This window comes from Anas platyrhynchos, chromosome 3 (genome assembly GCF_047663525.1).
Source record: "Anas platyrhynchos isolate ZD024472 breed Pekin duck chromosome 3, IASCAAS_PekinDuck_T2T, whole genome shotgun sequence".
Taxonomy (NCBI): Eukaryota; Metazoa; Chordata; class Aves; order Anseriformes; family Anatidae; genus Anas; species Anas platyrhynchos.
In genome coordinates this window covers 46,767,348-46,791,726 of record NC_092589.1, presented here as the reverse complement: position 1 = coordinate 46,791,726, position 24,379 = coordinate 46,767,348, and the positions used below count along the sequence as shown (strand labels likewise).

Below are 24,379 nucleotides of genomic sequence, written 5' to 3'. Positions count from 1 at the left end.
ACAAAGTACTTACTGCCAGTACAGGGAAAGGTTTTGCATACATGTAAAAAAATCATCTGAGATTTATTGTCTAGCCTGCAATCAAGCTTTGAAAAACATTTAATCTACGTTACCCCAAAGAATTTTATACTGTTTGACAGGCTATTGTCACAGCCTTTGCAGAGCTTGCACCTCTAGTTTACATTTCTGGGAGAACCCTTCAAGAGCTCAGTGTGTCTACAGGGGGCAGCTCTCCCTCTGCTTCCTGCACACCCCCAGCTACCCTCCAAGCCCATTGAGTTGGTCCTGTTTCTCTCAGCTTTGTATGTTCCCCACTTCAGTGCCACCTCTGTCTCTTGCTTTTGTTTGGCCCTTCTGCTGGGCCAGAAGCAGGAGGTGGTACCTCTCAGCCAGGTCTGGCTGTGTGCTAGCTCGAGCTATGTGTTGCCATTGCCTGGTGAATGAGGTCCACGTGCCTGCCAGCTGGCAAAACATATGGCTTCCAGAGCTGTATCCTTTGTGGGGATGTGCTGCAGAAATGCAGCCTTTTGAGACATCTCTCGTCTGTTAGAGGTGACTGAAACTGACAAAAGGGTGCTGGAAGGGCAGACACCAGGACAGTGCAACCACAAAAGCCTTTTTCCTTCAGAAACCATCATTAGATATCCATAACATGATTCCCTCCAGAGCTAGATAATTTGGATCTCTGTATGGCCCAGCTTTTCCAGTACAGGTGAGATGTGTAGCTGCTGGAAAACAAATAAACAAACAAAAAACAATATCAACAAAACAAAACAAAAACACAGAATTGTTTCAGTTTGTTGCAAAAGGTGCTGGAAGATATGAGCACCTACAGAAATGAGGAGCATGCCAGTGATACCACCCTCAGTCAGAAGCAACATCAAATGATTAGTGGAAATACCTTATAACTAGCCTTGCACTGATGTTTCTACTCAGGTTGTTAGTTAAGTACACTTAAAATTTTGATTTTCCTTGGCTAATTTGGCCCAGGAATCTGAAAGTGTGAAGAAAGTATGCACTGGCTGAAGCAAGATATGGAGCTTTGAAGATAAACTTACGAGGATGGCCCTAAATTAGGATTTGCAGTGTAAAAGTTTGTCTGTTAGTTGCATCAGTCTAATACAAATGTTATCTCCTGCTATAGACCTTCCCTTGCCTGTATCTTTAGGACAATCATGAATAAACAGCCCTGCCACTGTTTTCTACAGCCTTGTATATTATTATCTTAGCAGCATATTATAAGAGTTGTTAAAGGTCAGATTCTTTGCAGGCTTACCTTTGTGTATTTGGAAACGCTTGCCTACCTGCATACCCCTTGCTTTGGTTTGCAGCTCCTGAGGTCCTCCTGATCCTGCAGACACATAAAGCCAAGTCTGCCAGAATGGGTCTGGTGGTAGAACTGAGACTGCAGTTTGGATAACTCTATTAAGTAGCTTGGTTTCAATTCTGTTTGTAATAAAGCTATAATAAGAAGATTTATAGCCATTTTTTGTCTTCTCATGCCCAAGCCCAGATTTGCAAATTTTGACCTGCAGAGAATTCTGATGAATGCAAAAGCTATTTTAATGGAGAAAACCTCAAAACCACGGCAGCATTTGCAAAAATGCCAAACCTGACAGTGGGAGGGATGAGAAGTTGACTGCAGTAAAGGTAGAATTGACCATTGCATCTGTGTCCTCTGTGCTGAGAAAAAAAGGATGGTCAGGGGGAACCTACGCAGGTGGTAGAAAACATACTAGATGTTAAAAATACATTTGTTTTTTGCTAACTTAAGCTCATTTAATGACAACGCTTCAGTGCTATAACTGCTTGTACATGCTTTTAATTTTTCATATGTGGTTAGAATATTAATTCTGGTGCACTGCTTGTATGCATTTTTGTCAAGCACATTTATAAATATTGTGTCTGAGTAACACAAGTCTTGAAAATCCCCAGAGTAAGAGAACACAGGAATAGCAGTATAGGAGCTGTCTCAATTTCTGGGAGCTTAAAGCCTGTAATAAAAGAGAAGAATACTTTTTAAATAATCTCTTTCTGCTCTTTCTTTTCCATGTAAGAACTTTTAAAATTAGCATTAAAATATTATGTAGCTGTGCAGGGCCTCCAGTTGCGTTTGCAAATAAAAAGTGTATGAAAAAGTTGGTTTAGACGAGTTATATATTTTTATTGGAAAATATCATTTTTCTTTATTCTAACGTCTCCCAAATATTATATTGTTGTTTTTGCAGATATCATCTGTAGTTAAACTTCGAGTATAATTAAATCTGTTTATTTTTTTTCCTGTCATGGTCAGGTGATTGGAATTAAATCAATCTCCTGTTTTATGCCATTGTGCTTTTTCTGTCCTCTGTTAATTTAACAAGCAGGGAACTGCAGTCACAGAATTTATGGTCTGAATAAGCTAGGAAATAAGTATGTGCTGGAGACAAGAGCATCCCAAACATAAGGAAGGAGACTGTCAGTGCTGGTTAAGGAATGATAGATGTTGATAGGTTGCTGTGAAATGTAGGTGAAGAAGTTGCAGCTGATTTTCAGTACCAGGGTTGTCAATAAATTACAAAAATGCAGTTTTTAATATAATACAGATTCTGTCATATTGCAGAATTTCACAAGTACTCTACATAGATTTCATCCCTCTGTTCTTGCTGGGACATATTTAAAGTTGTATTGTTTCTGTTATTTTTTTGATTTCAAATTTTGATCTCAAAAATTTAGCCATAAAAATTGCTTTTGCATAATAGGATATTTCAGATTACTAGAAAGCCTTCTCGTCCCTTAAAAAAAACCTGCTTTGATTACTTTGAAGACCCACTTACGTGCAGTTTTGCACCATTGCAACTCTGCTGAATGCAATGTTTACAGGGACAAAGGGGACAAAACACAACAAAAACAGGAGCACTTTGAAGTGATTTTTAGGTGATTTTTCCTTTTTTTAAACAGTATCAAGGGTTGGCTGGAAGAAGCACTAATGAAGTATTGCAGCTCTACTCTGCTCATGGGCAGCAGCAGAAATTGCAGAGAAGTTTTGTTGTAACCCACCTACATGAGGCAATAAAGGTAAAGACATTTAATAATAATGTAGGTACAATCTATGCCATAAACATATACATGCTTATGAAATACAATAAAACACAGAAAATGGTCAGATTTGACCCTGATCTATGGTTTTATTTTATTCACTGCAGTTCTTACAGCAAAGTGTAGCAGTGTCTGAGTTGGCTTAAAACTTGTAGTGATTTTGCTTCAATAGGCTGCAAAGTTACCTGAGCAGTCAGTAAGTGGCTGCTTCTGAGTTACATGTATAGACTGGTATCAATACCCGAACTATTTTAGTAGTCAAAATCTTGAATCCCTGATACGACTATCATATAGACATCCCCTAAGAAACAATACTTGTGATGTCATTTAACCAGATAGCCAGATCCTAACAAGGGCACTGGAGAGCTCCATTGATTTCACTGAGAGTTCTTCTGTTCTGGAGGACCTCGGAATCAGGATTAGTTCCCTGTTCTCTCAGTCAGGTTGTCTTCTACTGGAACTGTTCTTCCAATACTAGTACAATAATATTTGTCTTTGTTGAGGTACATGTTCCTTAAGTTACTCTACAGAACACTCTGTTCCTTTTAAGGATACTTAAAATGTCAGCTTTTCTCAGGGTAGCACTGCATAGCTGAGGGTTGCAAAAAATGGATCAGGAAATAAATCTGTTTCCTTCAGGCAAAAGGATTTAGCTTAATTGTAGCAATACTTTTCTTGGTAGGTCTTGCAGTGGAGCTTTATATTTTAGGATAGCTAGAATGGCAGAAGTGCTTGTGATGCAATATCAGTGGGCTGTGATGGTTTACAACCAGAGATCAATGAATGCTAAAAGAGCGTAAAGCTCTCCAAATAAAAGTCTAAATTAATAGCATTCCTATACCTGTAATTAAAAAATTAAAAAAATTGTTTTCAGTTATGTTCTGAGAAGGAGAACTACAGTGATTTTCTCCCTTTAGTTTATTTTTTTGTTTTATCATTGAACCTACTTAATTAATTCAAGGTCAGTACCAAAACTGGAAAAATAAAATGTCACAGAATAATACATGACTCTTTGTACAAGGCTGACTAATGAAACATCACAGTGTACCAGAGAAGGTATCATGAAGTACATCTTGCAGATGGCTTTACATGTCCTTTCCAAGACTAAGATGGCAAGAAGTGTTCTAATCCTAAAATCAAGTTAATGTATTTTTTACTTTTTTTGGACTTCTAAGTGAATGTAAGCTGTTCTTATAAACATTTAGAAGTTGCATCATGCATAATATGCTGAGTTACATTAATAATGGAAATATTTCATGAACAATAAAAGTTTCACATCAGTTCTTGAAGAAAGGCATAGAACTGGCTCATGTACAAAATGACTTAGGGAGAACCTTAACATAAACCTCCTGATCAAAGGATTGAAAATGACTGTTGTGTAAGGGGTACATGGATCACAGTTTTACATTGCCGATTCTGGATGTGCCTTTTAAGTGGACAGAACACACAACCTGATTTTTGTTTGATGAAATAAGAACAATATTGTGTTATACCCAAAGCTGTGTGATGGTCCTTGTATATCAAATAAGATAGTAAGGATCCTTAAAGTCTTGCTGAAATCTTTAGGATGTGACATTGGCGAATATCTTGCAATATCCTTCTCTAACGTGCTGAAAGACAGACTCCTGAAGACTGCCTCTCATCAAGTAGAGAGTTCTTCCTGATTGTGATATCTCACCTCTGTTATTTGTATTGTGGTTATATTGATTCTTCCTTAATGGTTGTTTTTGTGTCTTTATAACATATTTTTTCTTCTTGCTGTTAAGAGGCTTAAGCAAGACATGAAGAGCCTCCGTTCATTTGCTCTTGAGCTTTCAAAAGACTTTCAGCGTCAATGCAAGGCTTATCTTTACCAAGCTTTGACAGCAGTCCAAGAGATACAGCTGCAAAACGAAGCAATGCAAAGTAAGGCTCATTGCACTTACATTTCAAACGTGTAACATCAACAATGTCATTGGCAAATGTTAGTAGCATTGAAAGATTGAGTTTGATTCTGAGACACAAGCACTTGGTTTTGTTTGATGTTAGATCATCAAGGAATCCTGAAATGTTAGAAAGAGTACAAATAACTCTGCATTTTCTCAGGGCAGTATGGCTGATAATTTGGATTCAGCTTTTGTGTTGATTGCAGCTGCTACTAGGTTGCTGAGTTAGCTCAGCTGTAACATTTTTAAACCAAAGTTCTCAGGCTTGTTATCATGATGATTTTAAAATAGCTCAATAAAGAATGTGTTGCTTTAGCTGCAAATTGCCTACTTTTGGCTGTACCAAATAAGGAATTAGGTGATTTCATAGATTTCTGAAAATAACGTCTGAATTTAGGACAGACCAGATTTTTAATATTTCTGTATATTTAGGAGAAAATTTTACTCTGAAATCAAAAGCAGTTCCACTTACTGGTCTGTGGAAAACAACATCATAGGCAATGCTCTTACCTGGGTAATTAACAGAATTTACCTGAATTCTGTTTCAGAATTCTGGTCCTCATTCATGTGTAGATGTAGAGCAGACCCTGCAAAGCACTGGTACTCTCCGCCCTCATCATTGAGGACTAAGTGCATTGGTCCTATACCTGCATCTATTGGCATGGATCTATGCACCTGCTTCCGATCTGATTGATTCTGGTGATGCTCCTACCAGATTGTGACATGGGGCTTTAATTGTTTGAAATTGATGAAGCTGATGAAATAACATATATAGAACTTTATAATGAGAGTCCCTGTGTGATTCTCTGATATCTTTGTGTTGCCATATAAAATGTACATTTTCCTTCTGCTGTACTTATTTGAAATAATGTTGGGACTGCTTTGATTCTGATAGGGCTACTCATGTCAACAGCAACAAACAACATCCTTAGTGACGTGTTTGCATAACTTGTCCCAGTATGTTATGTATTACATTATGATTAAGATGGATTAGGTTACTGTATTATCTCTGTAGAGAAAATGCTTTAAGAAGTTGATTTTAAAATTGGAAAAAGAAAAAATATAAAATTAAACCTAGCTAAATGTGAATGTTCCCCTTATTGAAGCAGGGAGCTATAGGAACAGATCAGAGGTTCAATTTGGCACTTCAATTAATGTGATGTACATAAATGGTGGATATTCCTTATGAGGCCCTGCGATTTCCTGTTGACTGAACTGACCTTCCATTTTTTCTATGAAATCATAACCAGAAGAGGCTTTGTTGCCTGTAACAAAATTGTGTGTCAGTACATAGGTGGGTGACATGTTTTTAATGTCGTCATTTTTCAGATCTCTGTCAGATGTTTTAAATGAAGAGTTCATCGTTACGGTTAGATACTACAGTCAGAATTGCTGTCCTGAAATTAAATATAATCTTTCCTAAACAAAAAGCCCAAAATGTGTATTCTAGAGAGAGCATATGTTATCAGTTTAATCCTAAAGTAGAGATTTAAAATAAGAGAACTGTAGAAAAAACATATAAGTAGGTTAATTTTCAGGCTGTAATAGACATGCAGCAAACTATAAATTTTTTCTGTAATAAGTAGGTAGTCCCTTCATTAGAAATATTTAGTCATTGTCTGAAAATCAGGCTACTGTCATCTTTCCCAGTGAAATATAAATAGCAATAATTCAGATAAGAGAGAAGTGTCCAATACTCTTTTGTTCTAGGCCTGTTTTCCTAACAATTTTTTTTCTCTTTGAAGACTGAAAGGAGTAAGAACTCTTAGCACCTATTGCTTATCTTTAACTTTGCCCATACAAGAGCCTTCAAGAATTGAAAGCTTGTGTGTATACAAGTTTATAAGTTAGCATACTTCTTATGGAGCTTATTTAAATAATGGATTCCCACCTCCTGTTTTGAAAAATAGTGTATGAGTCAGTGAATATAAGAGTTGCCTTTGACAATTTGTTTTTATAGACTTGCATGGGGTTCTCCAAATGAAGACAAACTAATGTTAGTCCACATACAATATGCAAGAAAAGCATTTTTCGTACTGATGTTTTTTTACTTCAACTCCCCATCATGTCTCCCCTGTGTGCATGCACTGTGAAGAAACATCATGAGCTGGAGGTGAATAGCATGAAAACTATAAAGACAACATCTGTGAAATGTCTAGTGCAGACAAATGTCCTTTGAAGTTACCTGATTTTTAATCTACTTCAGAGAACATAAATCATGTATGTGACATGCTGAAATTTTAAATCTTTTTTTTTCTTTTTTTTTTTTTTTTTTTGTAAGGCAACACATTCAGGCTGGTGGCTATCCTGCTAACAGCTCTCAGACCGTGGTTTTGACTGCTTGCTACTCCTCATCTTTGAACTGCTTGCTAATAGCTGGGGCAATTGATTTCCCTCTGGGGTTCCTAAAAGCTTGCTTTTTACAGAAGTTTACAGTTGCATTATGAGCCTTCTGGACTGTATGTTTGTTTTAGGCCTGCTCAGTGTTAATGTAATTGGTCTGAAATAAAACCATTTGTGAAGGTAGAAGGCTTTTATAATGCCCCTTACTGCTCTCCTCAGTTTTCTGAAGGAGACTTCCTAGCGTTCAAAAGATCAATCATTTTTATGAAAAAGTGAATGTACCAGTCTTAAAGGGGAGCCTTAGAGCTGTTTACAGGATTAGTAGCATTGTAAATGAGACTGATGATAAATGATAGGTTAACTTCTCATGACTTTAGCTGGCATGACTCTAATAATCTTCAAATATAGCATAAGCCTCACAAGTGACAGCCCCATCCAGAAGCAGATTGCTTCAGGCTTAGGTTTCAGGCTTCTCTGACAGGTAACATTATTCTAAGTAAGCTTACACATTTGAATTGCCTTTAAATGTCTTCTCTTTTTGATCGTTTTTCAAAAATGCACATGTACCTGTGGTAATTATCTTTAACTGTGCATAGACATTTCATAGTGAGAAGAAATGGATTTTTTTCTGACGCGACTGGTAAATCAAGAACTAATCTTCCTAATTTAAGTTTGGAAGAAGTTAAAAAGTTTTATGCTTATATTTCATGAAGTACTATTGGAAAATTTAGTTTGTAAAGTCACAGAGTTCAGTTCTTTGAAACAGCTTTCTTCTTGCAGTGTTTCAGATAAAAGCTTTCGATCTTGAGCAGTCCCTACAAGAGGTGACAGAGAGATACGAAAAAGAAAAGCAAAAGAGGAGAGTTCTACATAACAGCTTAGTTGTAAGTATCTTCAATGACAGAACGTTTTTTTATTTTGTTGTAATTATACCAATAATTTAGTCACCAATGAAACTAATTCATATAATTGTCCTTTACAAGTGTACTTATCACTTCCCACCCTCAACTTTCTATATAAGGTGCATTTCTTTGCTGAGGCACTTTCATCTCATGATAAACCACAGTACATTCTTTTTACAGAAGCATCTTCCAAATGCAGTCCTGGATAATATGGCCCTAAGGAATATCATAAATTTTGAATAGTGAGCAAAATTTGAGTTTCTTCATCCCCTAAGTTTGTAGCTTCTGGAAAATGCCATTTCTCTTTTAGCAATTCCTCCACAATGTGAAATTCAAGGTTTATCAATTCAGGTTCAATAAAGTGGAAATATACCTCTGAAATTGTTTTAGAATTCTTAAAGTGATCAACTTGAAATTGAAAATTTGTCTTCCTTTTTTTGTATAACATATATATATCTATGTAGCTGTATCCTGTTCAGATTTTAGTGATGGTTTGTTTGGGATTCATTTTTTTTTCTTTTTTGTTCTTTAAATTTACTCTTTCTGTCCATCCCCCAGATGACTAGTTTTGAGTTGCCTGATTCAGAACCTGATTTTTAGAAAGACAAGCCACTTTCAAACAGGATTCTTCTAAGTTTTTCTATCTCAGAAAAAAGAAGCTCTTCGTTAAAAAAGTACTTACCTTCCAAACTCTGCTTTGTGTTGCAGTTTACTGAGATAATCCCCAAGGCAGTGTGGGGAATTAATGCCAGTGTTCACTAGTCACCACAAGCAAGCTATTCTCCCTGATCCGCAATGAAAAGAAATGATCACCAGGTTAGATAAGGAAAAGTCTGAAGCAGCCTAAAAAGAAAAATCAATACTGGCGTTTTAGTCATGTATAACCACACAGTGGAGAGAAAAAGAAACAAAATGTTTTATATTTTGTATCTTCCTGGGGGCTGGTTGAGAAGAAATGCATTGTTTAATGTTGGCTGTTGAGTTAATATAAGTGAAGAAGCTCAAATGAAGAGGAAGGAGACTGAAGAGTGAGACTGAAATGATTCACACTGAAAGCATCTTTTCTTTTTCGTACAGACTGGAGAGGACTGTACCATTTCAGAGCTCTGAAGAGGTTATGCTTTCTCAATTAAAGTTAGGAAAAAGCAAATTATACTGATACAGTCTTTTTTCTCCACAGGGTTTTAAGTCTAAGGCTGTGATTTTGCCTGCTTTCTTAAACACATTCATGTCTGCATGAGTGTATTTGTCCTCTACAGTAATTTGTGTTAAATTGTGTTAATAATCTAATCCTAGGAGCTGAGAGGAAATATCAGAGTCCATTGCAGGATACGGCCATCTCTCCCTTTTGATAATGCTGATGAACATTCGGTATCACAAGATAGGTAATTTATTATGGCTGTGTTATATCTTGTCTGACTCATAATTAATATAAAGTGAAAATAATAGTCACATGTCACAGAATCACAGAATTTTCTAGGTTGGAAGAGACCTCAAGATCATCGAGTCCAACCTCTGACCTAACACTAACAGTCCTCCACTAAACCATATCACTAAGTTCAACATCTAAACGTCTTTTAAAGACCTCCAGGGATGGTGACTCCACCACTTCCCTGGGCAGCCCATTCCAATGGCTCACAACCCTTTCAGTAAATAAGTTCTTCCTAATATCCAACCTAAAACACCCCTGGCGCAAGTTGTTCTTGTATACAAGAACAACTGTGTTCTATATTTTTTTCTGTTTTTATATCTGTGGTGAGTGGTAAAAAACTAATTCCTTTTTCTTCTTTCTCCTTGGCATTAATTGACTAATTGGCATTAGTCAATCTTAACCCTTTGTCTAAAATTGTGTCGACCTGAATAGAACCCCATAGCTGTTTAACAATCCAGGATTATCTGTGGTTTGGCAGAAGTAACACACCTGCAGACAGTGTAGAGTATATTCACCATCCGGCACAAAGCCTGGGACACAGTAATGTAATAGCAGCTGTCAGATGCTACAGGTAGAGAAACACACTCAGCATTTCAGTTGTTTTGTCATGCTGCAGAATGGATTTGCTGTCAGTACAAATGCTGGTAATTCTATTTCTGTATAATTTGGCTCAACATAGCTAATTTATAATGCACTTACTGTAACTGAAGTGTCAACACATCTGTAGAACCAAAAGGAAAAGGGGGATTAAGTGCAAGAATGTGCCACAACTAGCTGAATTCTCCATAGATTGCTACTATAAAAAAAAGGTAGGAACTGAAACATATACAACTGGAGAAAGAAGGGGAAGACCAGGTGGGTGGCTAGAAAACAGTAATATCATCATCTGACCCATCAGAAAATTACTATTTGGGGCTTTATTTTGCTTTTACTGGTACTTCTAAAAGAGTGTTTTAAAATTTGTTCACTTTTGCCAAATCTTTAGGAAAAAAAATGTTTTAATTAAAATAATATGAAATGTTAGACAAGACAGAAATTTCAAAGAGCCTGAAGGGGAAACTTGCATTAGCCTGTGCTTGATATACCTGGGAAAGAACCAAATCACTGTTTCTGTTAGAACAGTGTTCCTGTATTCAAACATACGAGGTGCCAAATCATGGCATGAAACAGGATGGACTGGGCTAAATACACGATTATTAAGGCAAACTTTTCTTAATAGATCAAAACTAAATTTAAATAAAACTTAGTTGTGAAACCGAGGGCTGATTTTGAAAACATGTGAATGAAGATTTGAATGCATTTATGCCCCTCAGCAATCCAAGTCATTTTTTGGACTAGTAATGGTTGAAAAATTACTTCTGACTGTATTTTCAGGATCAGGGCCAAATACCTAAAAAGATGTTTTTCAGTTTAACGTGCTAAAGGGAAAACCTCCTGTTACAAGCTCATACTACAATCTCAAAACGATAGAATGGTTTGCATGAGAATTAGTCTTAGTTGGGTTTATTCTATTTTTTTAAAGCAGATTATTTTGCTTGATTGCATATTGATGTATTTTTTCATTATTACTATTCACAAATAACTGTGGTGTTAGCACGTGGTACCATAATAATGGAAATTCTGGAAGGTATTATTTAGACAATGTGTAGTTCACAGATATTTTAAGCATTACTTTCCAGAGCTAAATGGAACATTTAGGTTCGAAAGCTACCTTTTTATCAAATTGGCTTTTTTTTTTCCTTACAGGCAAAGAAACTTCTCAGAAAAAGTGGCATATGCTCTTGATGATGTGAGTATATTTGATGGTGAAATTCAAGAGCACATTTACTGATAGTCGTAAAGACAAACAAAGAGACCTGGGAACTATAGGTTTGAAACAGAATTAGGTAATTTCTTGTCAACTGGTGCCCAGCTTTGATCTCCCATGGGTGCAATAGCAGGTGATTTGTGCTGTTTCCATCCTGAGTCTTTGTAGTAATAGTAGCTTGGAGCTGCTGCTGGTGCAATCATCCATGAACTGGAGCTTGTATGTTTGCAGTAGTCAAACCATTGCAGACTTCCTGCAATCAGTCCCTTTGAGCCACTTGTATTTACTGTAACCATTTCTGTAATTATGTTAGGTCTTTTTCATTTTATTATTAGAACCCAACTAATGCATTAGCTGAGAAATATGATATCTCCTGAACCACAACAGCCTACGTGGTACAGCAGTCAAGCATGTTAAAGTGTCCTGGCTTAGATCCATCAGGGAAAGGAGAATGAGCACTGAGGTTGCAAATCCAGATGACATTCCAGCATTAATTGAGGCCATTACTGAGATATAAAATTTAAAAAGGCTTAGTAGTGTGAGCTAAGGTCAGAGTATTAACTTGACTTTTAATTTTCTTAGCCATCATGGTTCTTAGTCAGCTGCTCGCTGTCACTTATGTATTAGCCAAATTCTCTTCTATAGTATAACGCATAAAATATTGCTGAAGTGACCTAAAGTATAGTATGCATTTAAATCTCCAAAATTATAGCTGAATTAGACTGATCTCTGTTGCATAAAATGGACACATTTATATAGATATATATGCAATTAGGAAATTAATGGAGCTCATGAAGAGTCTATTAAGAACAAGTAAATATGTCAGGAGATAAAAAACAGGGATCAGTAATAGTAGATGTAGTATTCTGGATGCCATGATTTGATGATTTATTGTACTATAAAACGCCTTGACCATTTCTGACCTGCTAAATTTTATTATATGAAGATGAAATTAGGTAATATTTAGGTTTTGGATTATTTCATATAGATATGTGATATATTACTGTACTCGTATTTTTATAGGCAAAGCAGTCTCTGCTTGCTTACATCAATATATGAGTTTCAGGAGTTTTAGTTTGTATGTAACAGCAAACTGGTAACCTTCAGGATGCTAACCCATTCTCATGTTTAAAAGTCTGTATGAGATATTCCAGGAAAATAAGTGTATGCATGGACTTAACTATAAAATGAAACATGCCAGATCATAGTATCACTTAGGTTGGAAAAGACCCTCAAGATTGTCAAGTGCAAAGATACTATCTTCCTGATTTTGGAAAAGATAATAGTGCCTTTAAATGCTTTATTGGTTTGCCTTGACATTTATTTGGTTAAAATGCTTTCTAGTTCTGATCAAACACTTCGCATGTTTGTATTAGTTTCTTGATAATTTTTTTTTAATCGTGTTTTCTGTTTGAAGCTCATGAGGGAAGATAAAGTACAACTGACTTTTTACAAAAAGCAGTCACTTTAAACTAAGCTAACAGAAGTAAAGGAAAACAATATTTATTGCCTGTTTCTTTTGCTTTTAACTACTGTAGGTGTTACACTTGTGGATAGACTAAATATGCAATTTTAGATAAAATTATGGTGTTTGATTTCATACGAAGCTAGGGCAGGTGCCTGCCCTAGCCTAATACCTGAAGTGATGTTGTTTGACTCCAACTTTCTTTGGCACAGGAGAAAAGAAGGTGGCTGCTTCCAAGTGATTGATTTCTTTCAAATTATTTTGAAAAGGTTTTCAGTTGTGAGTAGTGGAGAAAAAAAGGAATGGCAAAGAGACTGCTCTGAATATCAGGGGAGGTGCAAGATTCTGCTGGTTTTTCAAGGTAGGAGTGGGAAAATATGAATTAACACAGGAAGACTCCTTTTCTTGAGAGATAATTTTGTACTAGATCAGGTGGATGTAGCTATAGTAGTAGGATACATTTTCGCTTCCCAGGTGCTTATCACCATCCCCATCTGGAGGTTTCTTCTCCCAGTGCAGGGAATCTTTCAGGCTGTCCGCGTCTGCCTCAGCGTTGTGTCAGCCAGTGGCACTGAAGTTGACAGGGAAACAGATGAGGAGCAGTCACAGTTGTCCTTTCATTGGCTCTGTTGTAGAGAAATTCCTTGTGAATTGGGGTGATAAGCCTTTACCAGATATGCAATAACAAAAGATAGGAAATTATAATCACAGCTGAATTTTGTGATCACACGTCTATAGCCACAATTCCTTATGCCTCACTTAATTTTTTTTATTTTGCCTTATGGAATTTCACTTCCTGAAGAGCTTCTCAGGCTTGGGTATCAGACCAGGAGCATTCTGTGACTCTAGGGTGAAGAAAAATGTTCCTCAGTATTCATGTGATACATCTGTAAGGATTTCACAGGCACTGTTGACAGGATCACCTTACGGGATTTTGTATGCCAGCAGCTGTAGTGGGTATCCTGGCCCATACTGATCTCCTGAGAAGGGAGGGTCATTACAAACGCTCGTGTGAAACTTCTGGCTATTAACAATGCTTATGTTTCTACGTTATGCAAATAGATTTTTTCTCTATCTCATTTCTCACCTTAAGGAAAGCTGGTCTGAAAGTAAATTTGACATCTGAATGAGAAGGGTGTTCCATAACCCTGCCTCATTTTCCTGTTTGTTGTTATTTTTTCTCCAGAGGCTGTTAATTACTGATCCTATTGCAATGTCTGCGTCAGGGTGTTCTGTAGCAAAGCATTGTGCTCACATCCCTACTGCTGCTAAATTTGCCTGTACTGGAATGGGTGACGTAGCTCATTATACAGCAAGTGTTGCCATCGTTAGATTGATAATGATACACTGGCCTTCTCCAAAGAAGAAAAGATATTTGTAAACTTAAGAAATTTGGGGTTTGTTAGCTGTCTGCATGCTAGACATACTGTTACGCTGTCATTACTTGCTCACCTCTTTACTACCTCAATCAGTGGCAATACGAGGTTGAAGGACAGCAGTGTAGCACTCTAAGCTACTTGTTGGAAGAGCAGTACAAACTGCAGCATTCCTATCAAATGCAGTAATATAAGCAAAGGTTACTAAGCCAGAAAACCTTTTTGAACTGAGTGAAGCATTTTGTGCGCTGAGGAGCTTCAATCTGAAATGTGGAAATGATAATTTTTTCTCACATTATTTCTTTATATTTTTTTTAAGCAAGATACACCATGAAGAGCAAAGAGCATAGAATTTAGTACGGGTAATAGCTTTTAAAGAGCTGCTGACACATTTGTCCAACTTACAAAACTACTATATAATCCATATGGAAAGTGATTTCTACTAAAAACTCATGGAAATCTAGCAACTGTGTGACTGCAGTTCTTCCTGACAGTGTGGACTTGCATGATATGCTCTGAAATGTGCATCTTCTGCTCCGCTCTTGGCATAAACATTTATGAAAGCAATCTGAAAATGCACTGACCTCATAATACAAAAAGGCTCTTTTTCCATTTTTCTACCTATGTTAGCAATTAGGGAGGTTAGATTTACTTTCCTGGGGTTTTCTAGGCACATAAAGTTTAGGTAATGGTTTGGATCTTTCTTTTGAGCATAAGTGCACACATTTTGTGTTGGTTGTTCTTTAATAATCTGAATCTGTTCTGAGATCCCTTCTTGCGGTCTTGCTAGTTCACTGCAATGAAATAAATATTTCAGTTTTACACGTGACTATGATATTAACTGTAAGTGTTTTGTTTTTCTCCTAGGAAACTGTTCTGGTAAAGTGTAGCCGTCCTGGTCATACATCAGTAAACAAGACTTTTCAGTTTGAAAGGTGGGTTATCCTGTGTATCAGTCTGGGTTGCTGAAAGATTTGTATAGTGAAGGCTAATTTTTTAGTAGGCAATGTTTAGAAAGTAATCTTTTTTATTTACTATTTTAATTTTTTTTAATTTTTATCTGGTTTTCACATTCTTTCCAGTATAGAATAATGCACTTCAGGATATAGATGCCACCCTCAGTCCTCCTTCTCAGTGAAGAATACTGATATGCCTGAGCCTGAAACCTGTCTAGAGACATATTTGAACCTTCTCACAGTCTAAGTACTTCTCACCATCCTTGCAGCATGTTGTGGGATAGCAAAACCTTATCCATGTTTTCAAGGTGCAGAATTGAGGTGGATTGCATGACTTCAGCTTTAGACATAAAGCATGACTGAGCCAGAAACCAAACTGAGGACTATTATGCTTCAATGTACAGTCGTGCTACTTAAAGTAGGCTGGAAATAGACAACCGGATAGAGTGGTGGCATGTAAATCAGTGCTCCTCTGAGAGAAAGGCTATAGTGTGGTTACTTTCCCTGTTAGATGCCAAAGAACCCGTATAGGTGTGAGAGATTTTGAATACACCAGCTGCAGTAAGAGTTTTCATTGGTGTTTGTGCTATACTAGACACTGAGGATTCAGCTCACAAAACAGAAGCTGCAGGGAGTCAGGCTGTAAGGTGCCTCAGGGTCTTTCAGAATGGAGCTAACCTGAACCTCTGAAAACAGGAATGAAGACTTAAATTAATACGAGATCTTCGTAAAGCAAAAAATACAAACTTTTACTCCATGCCTTTTTTTCAAATATAAATTTTGCTTTTCTGCACTATGTCTGTACATTGCAATAACTCAAACAGTAAGTCTTCTCCTCTGGACCATGCTTCAAAACCCTGTGGAAACAGGACACATGAGCACAATCTCATGCTTCTTTGCTGAAGGCAAAGTTGATTTAAAGTCGACTGTATCCAACTTGAATTATTTGTCCTGGTCTAATCTTAAATTCCGAGCCTGTTTCAGCCCAAACTGCTGTCGGTTGGCTAAACGTTGTCATTTTTTCACCCTTCCTTTGCGGTGTCTTTCTAAGATGCTGCTTTTTTCTGCTCATGAAGACTGGGGACTGCTATTATGTAGGCCACCAAATGACTGAAAATTCCTGAGATAATGCAAATCTTGGGGAACCTTTACTCACCCCATAGGTTACAGGACTCCCTTGATACAGGGCATATGTGATCTCTCAAGGTATATGGCACCTCTTGCATGTTTGCTAAGCTACTTGAAGTAATTCCTTTCACCCTCTAGCTATACCTAACACAGCCATACTAGCTGAAATAAATGCAGAATAATGCTGGAATTCAGCTCTATAGAGCAACAATGTTATCGAGACAGGATGCCAGACCTGCTGTGGCTCTGGACATGTGGTGTAGATCCTGATAACCAGGAAAAGGGTTAAAAAAATGTAAATCCCCCAAAGAATGCAGTTCTTGGGGAATGTTTTTTCAGTGTCCCAGCACAGCTCTTTTTTTATAAACAGAAGAGCATATGGTTCTTATGAACTCAAAAATGTTTATTTTTTTAGCAATGTTTTATGGAACTAATAAATGTCAAAATATTTGATTTCAGCTCAGGAAGAAAATTCCAGCTTTCAGCATGTTATGCTTTTATAATTTTATTGGTGAATCAGTTAGCAAAATAAAAAGAAGCTCAAAATTTTCAAGGTAAAATTAACATTAATCACTACACAGGGACAAATCTGTCATCATTCTGGTAAAAATAACTGAGCTTATAGAAACAGATTCTCTGGATTTGCTATATCTTTCATGGTCTGGGATAGCTAATTGTGTGTCCATGCTTTAGCCAGTGCTGTGATTACAGTGTAGCATAAACTAGTTCAAGCCAAATTTAAACTGCTTCATGTGGTAGCATTTGAAGCACAGCAGCTAAAGTAGTGGCACTAAAATGCCTTTAGGAAGTTGAGTAAATATTTGGAGGAGTTATTGTAACATAGAGCACCATGACTTTCCTCTGAGCCGCTACCAGTACCTGAACCTGGCATAGTTAGCTACATCTGTACTGCTCTGCAGTGCAAACAAGACCACAGAAAATGGTTGGTTCTAGCTCTGGTTTTGGTTGGTTGCAATGTGTGCTCTAATAGACAGCAAAACCTGCCAAGAGCAACTGAAGAATTTTTGAATATTCTTATCTCCTAAATATGTTTTAAATTTGGTGGTTGTTTTTATTGTTGTTTGTTTTTGTTTTTTAACCTAGTAGCTCTGAGGGAGATGTTTTGATGTGTTAAGAAAAAAAAAATACAATTTCAACATAAATTGAGTTTGAGCCCTAGTTGGTTAAAATTCAGGAGTTAATGTTAATGAATGTTTCGCTGATTGCAGATGATAAATGAAGCAGAGAAAAGAGTTTGGGAAAGTTTTTGCTCTTATATTGACCTGGAAGATTTGATGTGTAAAGCTTATTGAGGCATGTGCATGCATGCATGCAAAGCAAGGATGGAGTATTTATTCAGCGCTTGTGTCGTCCCAGTAAGAACTGTGCCACATCTCTGCATATTTGTTGGTTTCTCAGTTTAGTATGACAGCATGTCAGCGGAATGGCAAGACAAGCAGTATTCGTCCGTCAGGCCAGAAAAGTGCTCATTTCCTGATTAAAGAGAGTACATTTTCATACAACTTACAATTAGACTGTGGAACGCGTTGCCACAGGATGTTACGCCAGGCCAAGAATTCAGCAAGATGCAAAAAAAAAATGACTTGAATGCTAATGCTAATAATATTTTTTTTTCAGCAGACATTCAACTCATATTTCAGCTTTGAGAGCAGTTTACAGCTATTAAGGATTAGGATGAGACAGAGATTAATTATTCTGTCTCCAGCCACCATGGTGTTTCTTGTTTCTTCCCCTGGCCATTGTCAGAGACAAAATGCTGAACTAAGTGGTTTGGGTCTAATTCTGTATCTGTTTATCAGTGATCCCTCTGTACAGTCTTATTTGTGGAGAACATGAAAATGAAATCTATGTTTGTGTAGGCTCCAGACTGTAGTGGCCAGATCCTGGTCAAACATACAAAGAGACTTGAGTAAATGCTAAAAAAACAAACTGTGTTCTTCATTAAGTTAAGCTCTTAATATCATGTGTTAGTGAGGTGTACTAGGATACTATGCACATAGGGAAGTAACTACATTTTATAATATTTGCCGCTACCAAAATTTCTGATTCTAGTTAGTCATTTTACTGTAATCTATAGAAAACACACACCACTTATTGGAAAAGAGAGCTAATCAAACTAACCCAAACCAACCAACCAAACAAACAAAAAAGACCCACACCAGAAAGATACCAGAAAAGGAAGCTTTTTTCCAAATGTAAAGATTCATACCTCAAATTCTGAAGTGGTGGTTATGGTGTTCATGTTTCAGATTCTGTCCATCTTCCATAAACAGCACTTGTTGCAGGCTTTAGTCTTGGGGAAGTTACTTTTTGATGTGCTAGAGAAACATTGAAAGAGTTAGGATACCCATGTTTTGTGATCACAAGTTCCTGCCTTTGATGATTTCTTATTTTCAGGTCTTGGCTTTATGTTGTGTGAAGTTATATTTGAAAGGGTTAGCGGAAAAAAATTTTTGTACAGCCTTCTCTTACCTTATTTTTTCTTGAATTTGGAAGCACATACGTAGTTGTTTTAGACATTGTTTTGGCCCAAGGGTTACACTGTCGTTGCTCTTTTCTAACAGGTGGAATAAGTCAGTTAAATTGTCTTTCATTCACTTTAAAAATTAGTCTGAAATCCACATCACAACATAAAAGAAAGTCATCCCTCTGGTTATCATTGTGAGAAATGTTTATCTCAGAAAAGGTCGTTCAGCAGGGGCACGGATGGAAATACTTGAAGATGGTGCTGCCCACAAAGGTGGTTTCAATGTTAAACTTGACCTCAGGAGCCTCCAATTTCTGATCTGCTACTGGCTTTTCTGAGACAAGCCCCAGGGCAGATTTGCAGCCTCTGTGCATCTTTTTTCACATCTAAAGGAGGAGCACAACCTGACCACTTGCTTCCTTAGTGTGACACAAAGGAGACGCAGGCAGCAGGGATATCTCATAGTCTGGTATGTGGGAGAAAGAAAGATGGATCTGTACTGCCTGGAAAAGACTCCGTCTGCCAGAGAGGCTGACAAAAGGATTAAGACAGCTCAGAGCACCACAAGTGTACGCCTGTAAATCATTCCCTCCAGTGCAGGCAGCAGACACTCCAAAACAAAGCAGGAGAGAAGCTTGAAGGTTTCCTTTCCAGTCCCCTGGACTGCATCACAAAAAAGTTCTTTGGTGAATCCTGGCCCCTCTCCTGCTCCAAGGTTGTGTTCTGTAATGGACCATAGGCGTGTCAGACGTTCCTACACAACCCTTGGGACTTGTCAATGCACAGCTTTTTTCCCTCTACTGAACAAAGTGGTGACTCCCATGGCAGCTCAGCTCTTCCTCATTACCTTTTAATTTCCTGGCATAGGAAGTCAGGTTTGGAGCAGCAGTAAGCAGGTTTGGTATGCCAGCTTCATACTGCCAAGCTAAATAAGTCTTCTAAAACCCAATCTGTAAGTGCTGTTGTCATAGAAATGTCAGCAGGTCACAAGCTTTATATCACAGGCCTACATTTTCCCTAATCTGTTATCCTGTATTATGACATGTATTTCTTTTTCTTCAGTTAATCATTGTACTTTGCTCCTCAGAGTTTACAGTGCTTTTGAATCTCAAGACACAGTATTTGCAGACGTGGCCCCTTTGCTAACATCTCTCCTGGATGGGTAAGTTTAAAGGTGGCAGTAAGAAAGCTAAAGGGTCATTGTCTACTGAAGTCCATCAATTAAAAAGAATTACTTAGTAGTGGCTGTCCAGTCAAGTTCTGTGACTTTGCGGTTCCATTTTCCTGTCTTTTTCCTACTGAACAGAGTGAATGTTGTTTCTCTATATAAACATTGAAATCACTGTTCACAAAGTTTAGCACAGAAGACAAATTTGGAAAAAAAGTACTTCTGATGGAAGATGCTATCTTTTTTTCTTTGCTGTGTTTTGGTAGATTATGTTCTATAAATGTTTTTTGGTTACATACACAGTATAATATATACATCTTTTATATACATCTTTTCCAGAAGTGCATTTATACATAAAATGCCTGCTGGGACACTCTGTGATCATCTGTTCTGTTGTTTTACATAGCACAAGCCATGGGAGGCTGTACAATCACTTCTTGGTTGAACCAAAATTGAGTGTCCTCAGCTGTAATTCTAACACCCTTCAGGCACTGGGGTTAAAACAGAATTCTGGTTTGAATACAGAATCAGTTACAAAAAAAAAAAAAAGTGAACTTACTTTTAGGCATTGAAGTTAAGTATGACTTTTTTTTTTCTTCCATTTATACCAGAACAAAGTCAAGCTATTGTCGCAAAGAAGCATTGAAGTGCCTGTTATTATAAGCCTTGAGGTTTGAGCTAAGATTTAAGCAAAACTTCCTTTCTAACCTTTCTTTCTCTCTCTTCTCACCCCTGCTCCGATACCACTTGTATTTGTTGTAGACCTGTCAAAGACCTGCTGCCCCCTAGAAAGGGCAAGGCAGCCAGCCCCTTTCCATCCACAGTGGCAAAGCTGAACAGTGGCAATCCTTGCTCCTGGCAGCCTGCACACTGGAGTTTCCAAGTCTCTCCTTTTCTTACTGATATTTAAAAGCCACCTAGCAGATGCCTATCAGGATACTGTGGATATCGGGAAACCCCTGGTAACCCTTTACACATGCCACAGCAGGGCCCATAAGGGCTGTCTGGGGCAAGGGGAGTCCTGTATGGCCCATAAGGCACTCTTCTATTTTACCAAGGATAAGTAACCACAGTTGCCACAGTTGAGCAATTTAGGGACCACGAGGCTGAAGGATTTTGCAGAAGTCCTTATAACCACTATTTTCTTTCTCTAACCTTTCCTTTTGAAATGAAAGTAAGTTTGCTTTGGCTCAATATGTTGCCTATGTGTATTCGGACATTCCCAATCTGTACCTTGATCTGCTGGACTTCCGACTTTCTAACTGGCATGCTGAAAGAATCCTGCCCTAAAAGTTAGGATTTTTACATTCATTTAGGAAATGTTCTGTTATTGAAAACAAAAGAGCTGTCTTGTTCTTCCAGAAGTGTCATTTAAACAGAAGCAGATTTTCAGGGAAGGAGAGGCTGTGCACATGAGCCACGTTTCTGAGCAGCCTTCCCATCATAAATGTGAAACAGACGTCCTTGGTCTGAACCTTGAACTTCTTCGCTGCTCCTGATTGTTTTAGTCTGGCCTCCAAAGTGATCTGTAACAACTTAAAGGAGCGTTCCACTGCTTTTCTTTATTTTTCTTTTTTAATTAATCGATTCATTTTTCAGTATAAATACACAGGGAGAAAAGATTGTTCCATACGCAAAACAAATGAAGGTCAGCAGGCTTCAAAGTTTACAGTTAGCAATACAGGTCCAGCAAGGGACTAAGAAAATATTTCCTTTCTTTACAACATTGAAAAATCAACCTTATTTATTTATTTTAAGGAATAATACATTTATACTCTTTTGATTTCCTTTACTAGTGATAACTTTCCTCCTAGTGCTAAATTCCCTATAGTGAACAGCCCCACTCTTCTCAGGAGAGGAATATTACAAAGATACTGATATTCTAATTTGACAATAAGATATTGATATTCTAATTTGACAATAAGATCTTTTTTTAAACAATAACATAACTAATGAAGTAGAGTGGAAAAAGAGAAACGTTGGGGCACACAGGTGAATCGTAACCTGAAATTTTCTAATTAGAAGCCTGACGATACAAGTGGCTTCATGCTCTATTTGAAGCTGCTATGCTGAAAGCAGAACATCAGGAAAGTAAACTAGATAAATGTCAATCAGTCTTCTGTTGCTGCTTCTCCTTTTGTTGAATCACCCAAGTGAAAGTTCATTTGGGCTTGCTGAAATACTCTTTTGGCGTTGGTGGAGAGGTTATCAATGGCTTTATTTCTGATTTGCATCTTTTTCTTCAAGGTTACAAGTACCTGTCTACCTAGCATTTGACCATACCATCTATATATTGTCAGAACTACTTTGACCAACACGCGTACTTTCTAACAAAAAGCAATTAAGGGAAATTTAAATAGTGGACTGTATGAAAGCTCAGAGATTTCTGAAAAAAAATCTATTCTGTTTTTTCTAAGGAATACATCTACTTGCAAGCTTCTGGCTCCCTTTTTAGTTTCAAAGATCTCTTTTTGAATTTGAAGAGAGACTGGAAGTCTCAAGAAACTATGACTTGGCCAGCCAGTGTGCTATAAGGGGAGGGAACTCTGAAAATTGCTTGTTGTTAGCCTAGCCAGAGACTAACAAAATTACTGGAAACTTTTCCAGTGATATAAATGCAATCAGAGTTATGTCAACAGTCAATACTTAGGGAAATCCCTTGTTTCAGATTTACAACTCTAATTTCTAGCACATTTTATTTTGCTAAACCGCTCTTGATTTTCAATTATAGTTCTCTCCTTTACCTCACCATACCTGTGATTAGACTTCTACTTTATACTCTACATCCTGAAGATGTGGGGAGATGTTATCGTATGTTCACTGCCTGCAACTTTGACTTTGCTCCCTAGAAGGGGTATGCAGGTATTTGCTGTGTTGCCCACATTTCTTTCTAACGAAAGAAAGCTTTCTTAGTAATCCTCAAAAAAGAATTCCTTCTAGGCATTTCTAATGGATATATATATATATATATAAAAAAAAAAACAAACAACTGCAAACATATTTCTCTGCAGTGGCAATATAAGTATTTGATGACCTAAAACCATAAATTTAACACAATTAGATGAGATGCTCATTGAAATTTGTTGGCATGTGCTTGAAACAACATTTTTGATAAGAGGAGAAGCGTCAGATAACCAAAAGCAGCTGCTCAGGTCTGCCCACAGTGAAGCTAGAGCTTAAGCAATAAAATTTTACCTCCTGCCAAACAAGGACCAAGCCCATTTCTGCAACTCTAGTCAAGCAGAAATTTCAGCATACTGCAGAGCACTCCGAGTGCGTGGAGAGCCTGCTAATGTTATGTCTCGGAACAAACAAGATAGATAGCCCAGTGAAGGAGCAGTCCTGTCAGCATAACTGCACGTCTTCCAATAGTTTTTGCTGGCACGGGTCTATGTTCAACACCAAGGTGCTGGCAGCTGCTGCAAAGTAGGCACAGCCAAGCAGGGACCAATCCTCAGCTGCACAGGGCAGCCTTGCTCCTGGCTATGGAGCAGTACTGTGGCTGGACACATTATATCTGCCCACTTGTTTTGCTTCTGGGGTTTGATCCAATTACCTCAGAAACACACTTTGGGGATAGGATTCCTATATCTAAATTCAGATGCCACTCTCGCAGCCCTCCACACCCAACCTCAAGGCTCTGAAATATACATAAGTATATATGTAGATTTATTTTTTCCAGTATAGAAAAACAACCATTTTCAGAGTTCACGTCTACTCCAGAAGATGATGAATTGTGTTTCACAGGTGCCTGTACCTCTGCAGTGACATTGCACATTTTCACCTTCTACAAGTCCATGTCAGAGCAGTTCCTCCCACCGTTATTGCAGAGTAGTCTTCATGTTCATTCTTTTTTGATCTAATGCCTTTGGTTTAAAATGTGTGCCTCTACTGCTAGGGCTGTCTGGCCTTTCCCAGTGGCTGAGGGCTCTGACCGAAGAGCCTTCCTGAAACGACTGTGAGAGCTGAAGAGTTTACTGTTCCCAGCTGTTAAGACATTAGTGCTGCGGTTTGCAGCACAGCACCGTAAGACAAATCAAACCCAGTGATGGTTTACTTTAAAACACTGCACTGTAAACCGCAGCGGTTCAGGAGCTGATAAACAAGAAGCTGAGCAGTGCACGAACTGGAAGTTGGGCAGACAGGAGGTCTAACATCATCAATCATCCCAAGATAAGCATCCCTGTTTTTGTCAGTTCCCTGCCCTTCAGATGTGCTTAAAAAATAAAAACACGTATAGGAGATGTTATGAGCAGTACTTTAATTTCTGTCATATTTTTAGATAGCCAGAAAGAAAGCTGCAGGGGCAGT

General features: G+C 37.7%; 1 protein-coding gene and 1 long non-coding RNA gene across 4 annotated transcripts in view; one reads left to right on the top strand and one right to left on the bottom strand.

Moving 5' to 3' along the window:
• The window catches only part of KIF25 (kinesin family member 25), a 40,108-nt gene that overhangs the window by 3,145 nt on the left and 12,584 nt on the right, over positions 1 to 24,379 (top strand). For all 3 annotated transcript variants that reach the window (XR_011808293.1, XM_027454235.3, XM_027454236.3), the window contains 7 exons: positions 2,941 to 3,057; positions 4,845 to 4,983; positions 8,127 to 8,230; positions 9,545 to 9,633; positions 11,427 to 11,469; positions 15,196 to 15,263; positions 19,988 to 20,062. Coding sequence is in view for 2 of the 3 variants with exons in the window: in XM_027454235.3 (XP_027310036.2) it covers positions 2,941 to 3,057; positions 4,845 to 4,983; positions 8,127 to 8,230; positions 9,545 to 9,633; positions 11,427 to 11,469; positions 15,196 to 15,263; positions 19,988 to 20,062 (635 nt within the window). In the remaining variant the exon portion in view is untranslated. The remainder of the gene's footprint in view (positions 1 to 2,940; positions 3,058 to 4,844; positions 4,984 to 8,126; positions 8,231 to 9,544; positions 9,634 to 11,426; positions 11,470 to 15,195; positions 15,264 to 19,987; positions 20,063 to 24,379) is intronic.
• The window catches only part of LOC106016325 (uncharacterized), a 29,585-nt gene continuing 18,511 nt past the window's right edge, over positions 13,306 to 24,379 (bottom strand). The window contains exons 4-5 of the long non-coding RNA XR_005264692.2: positions 18,643 to 18,751; positions 13,306 to 13,578 (exon numbers count right to left, since the gene is read on the bottom strand). This is a non-coding gene — a long non-coding RNA (uncharacterized lncRNA). The remainder of the gene's footprint in view (positions 13,579 to 18,642; positions 18,752 to 24,379) is intronic.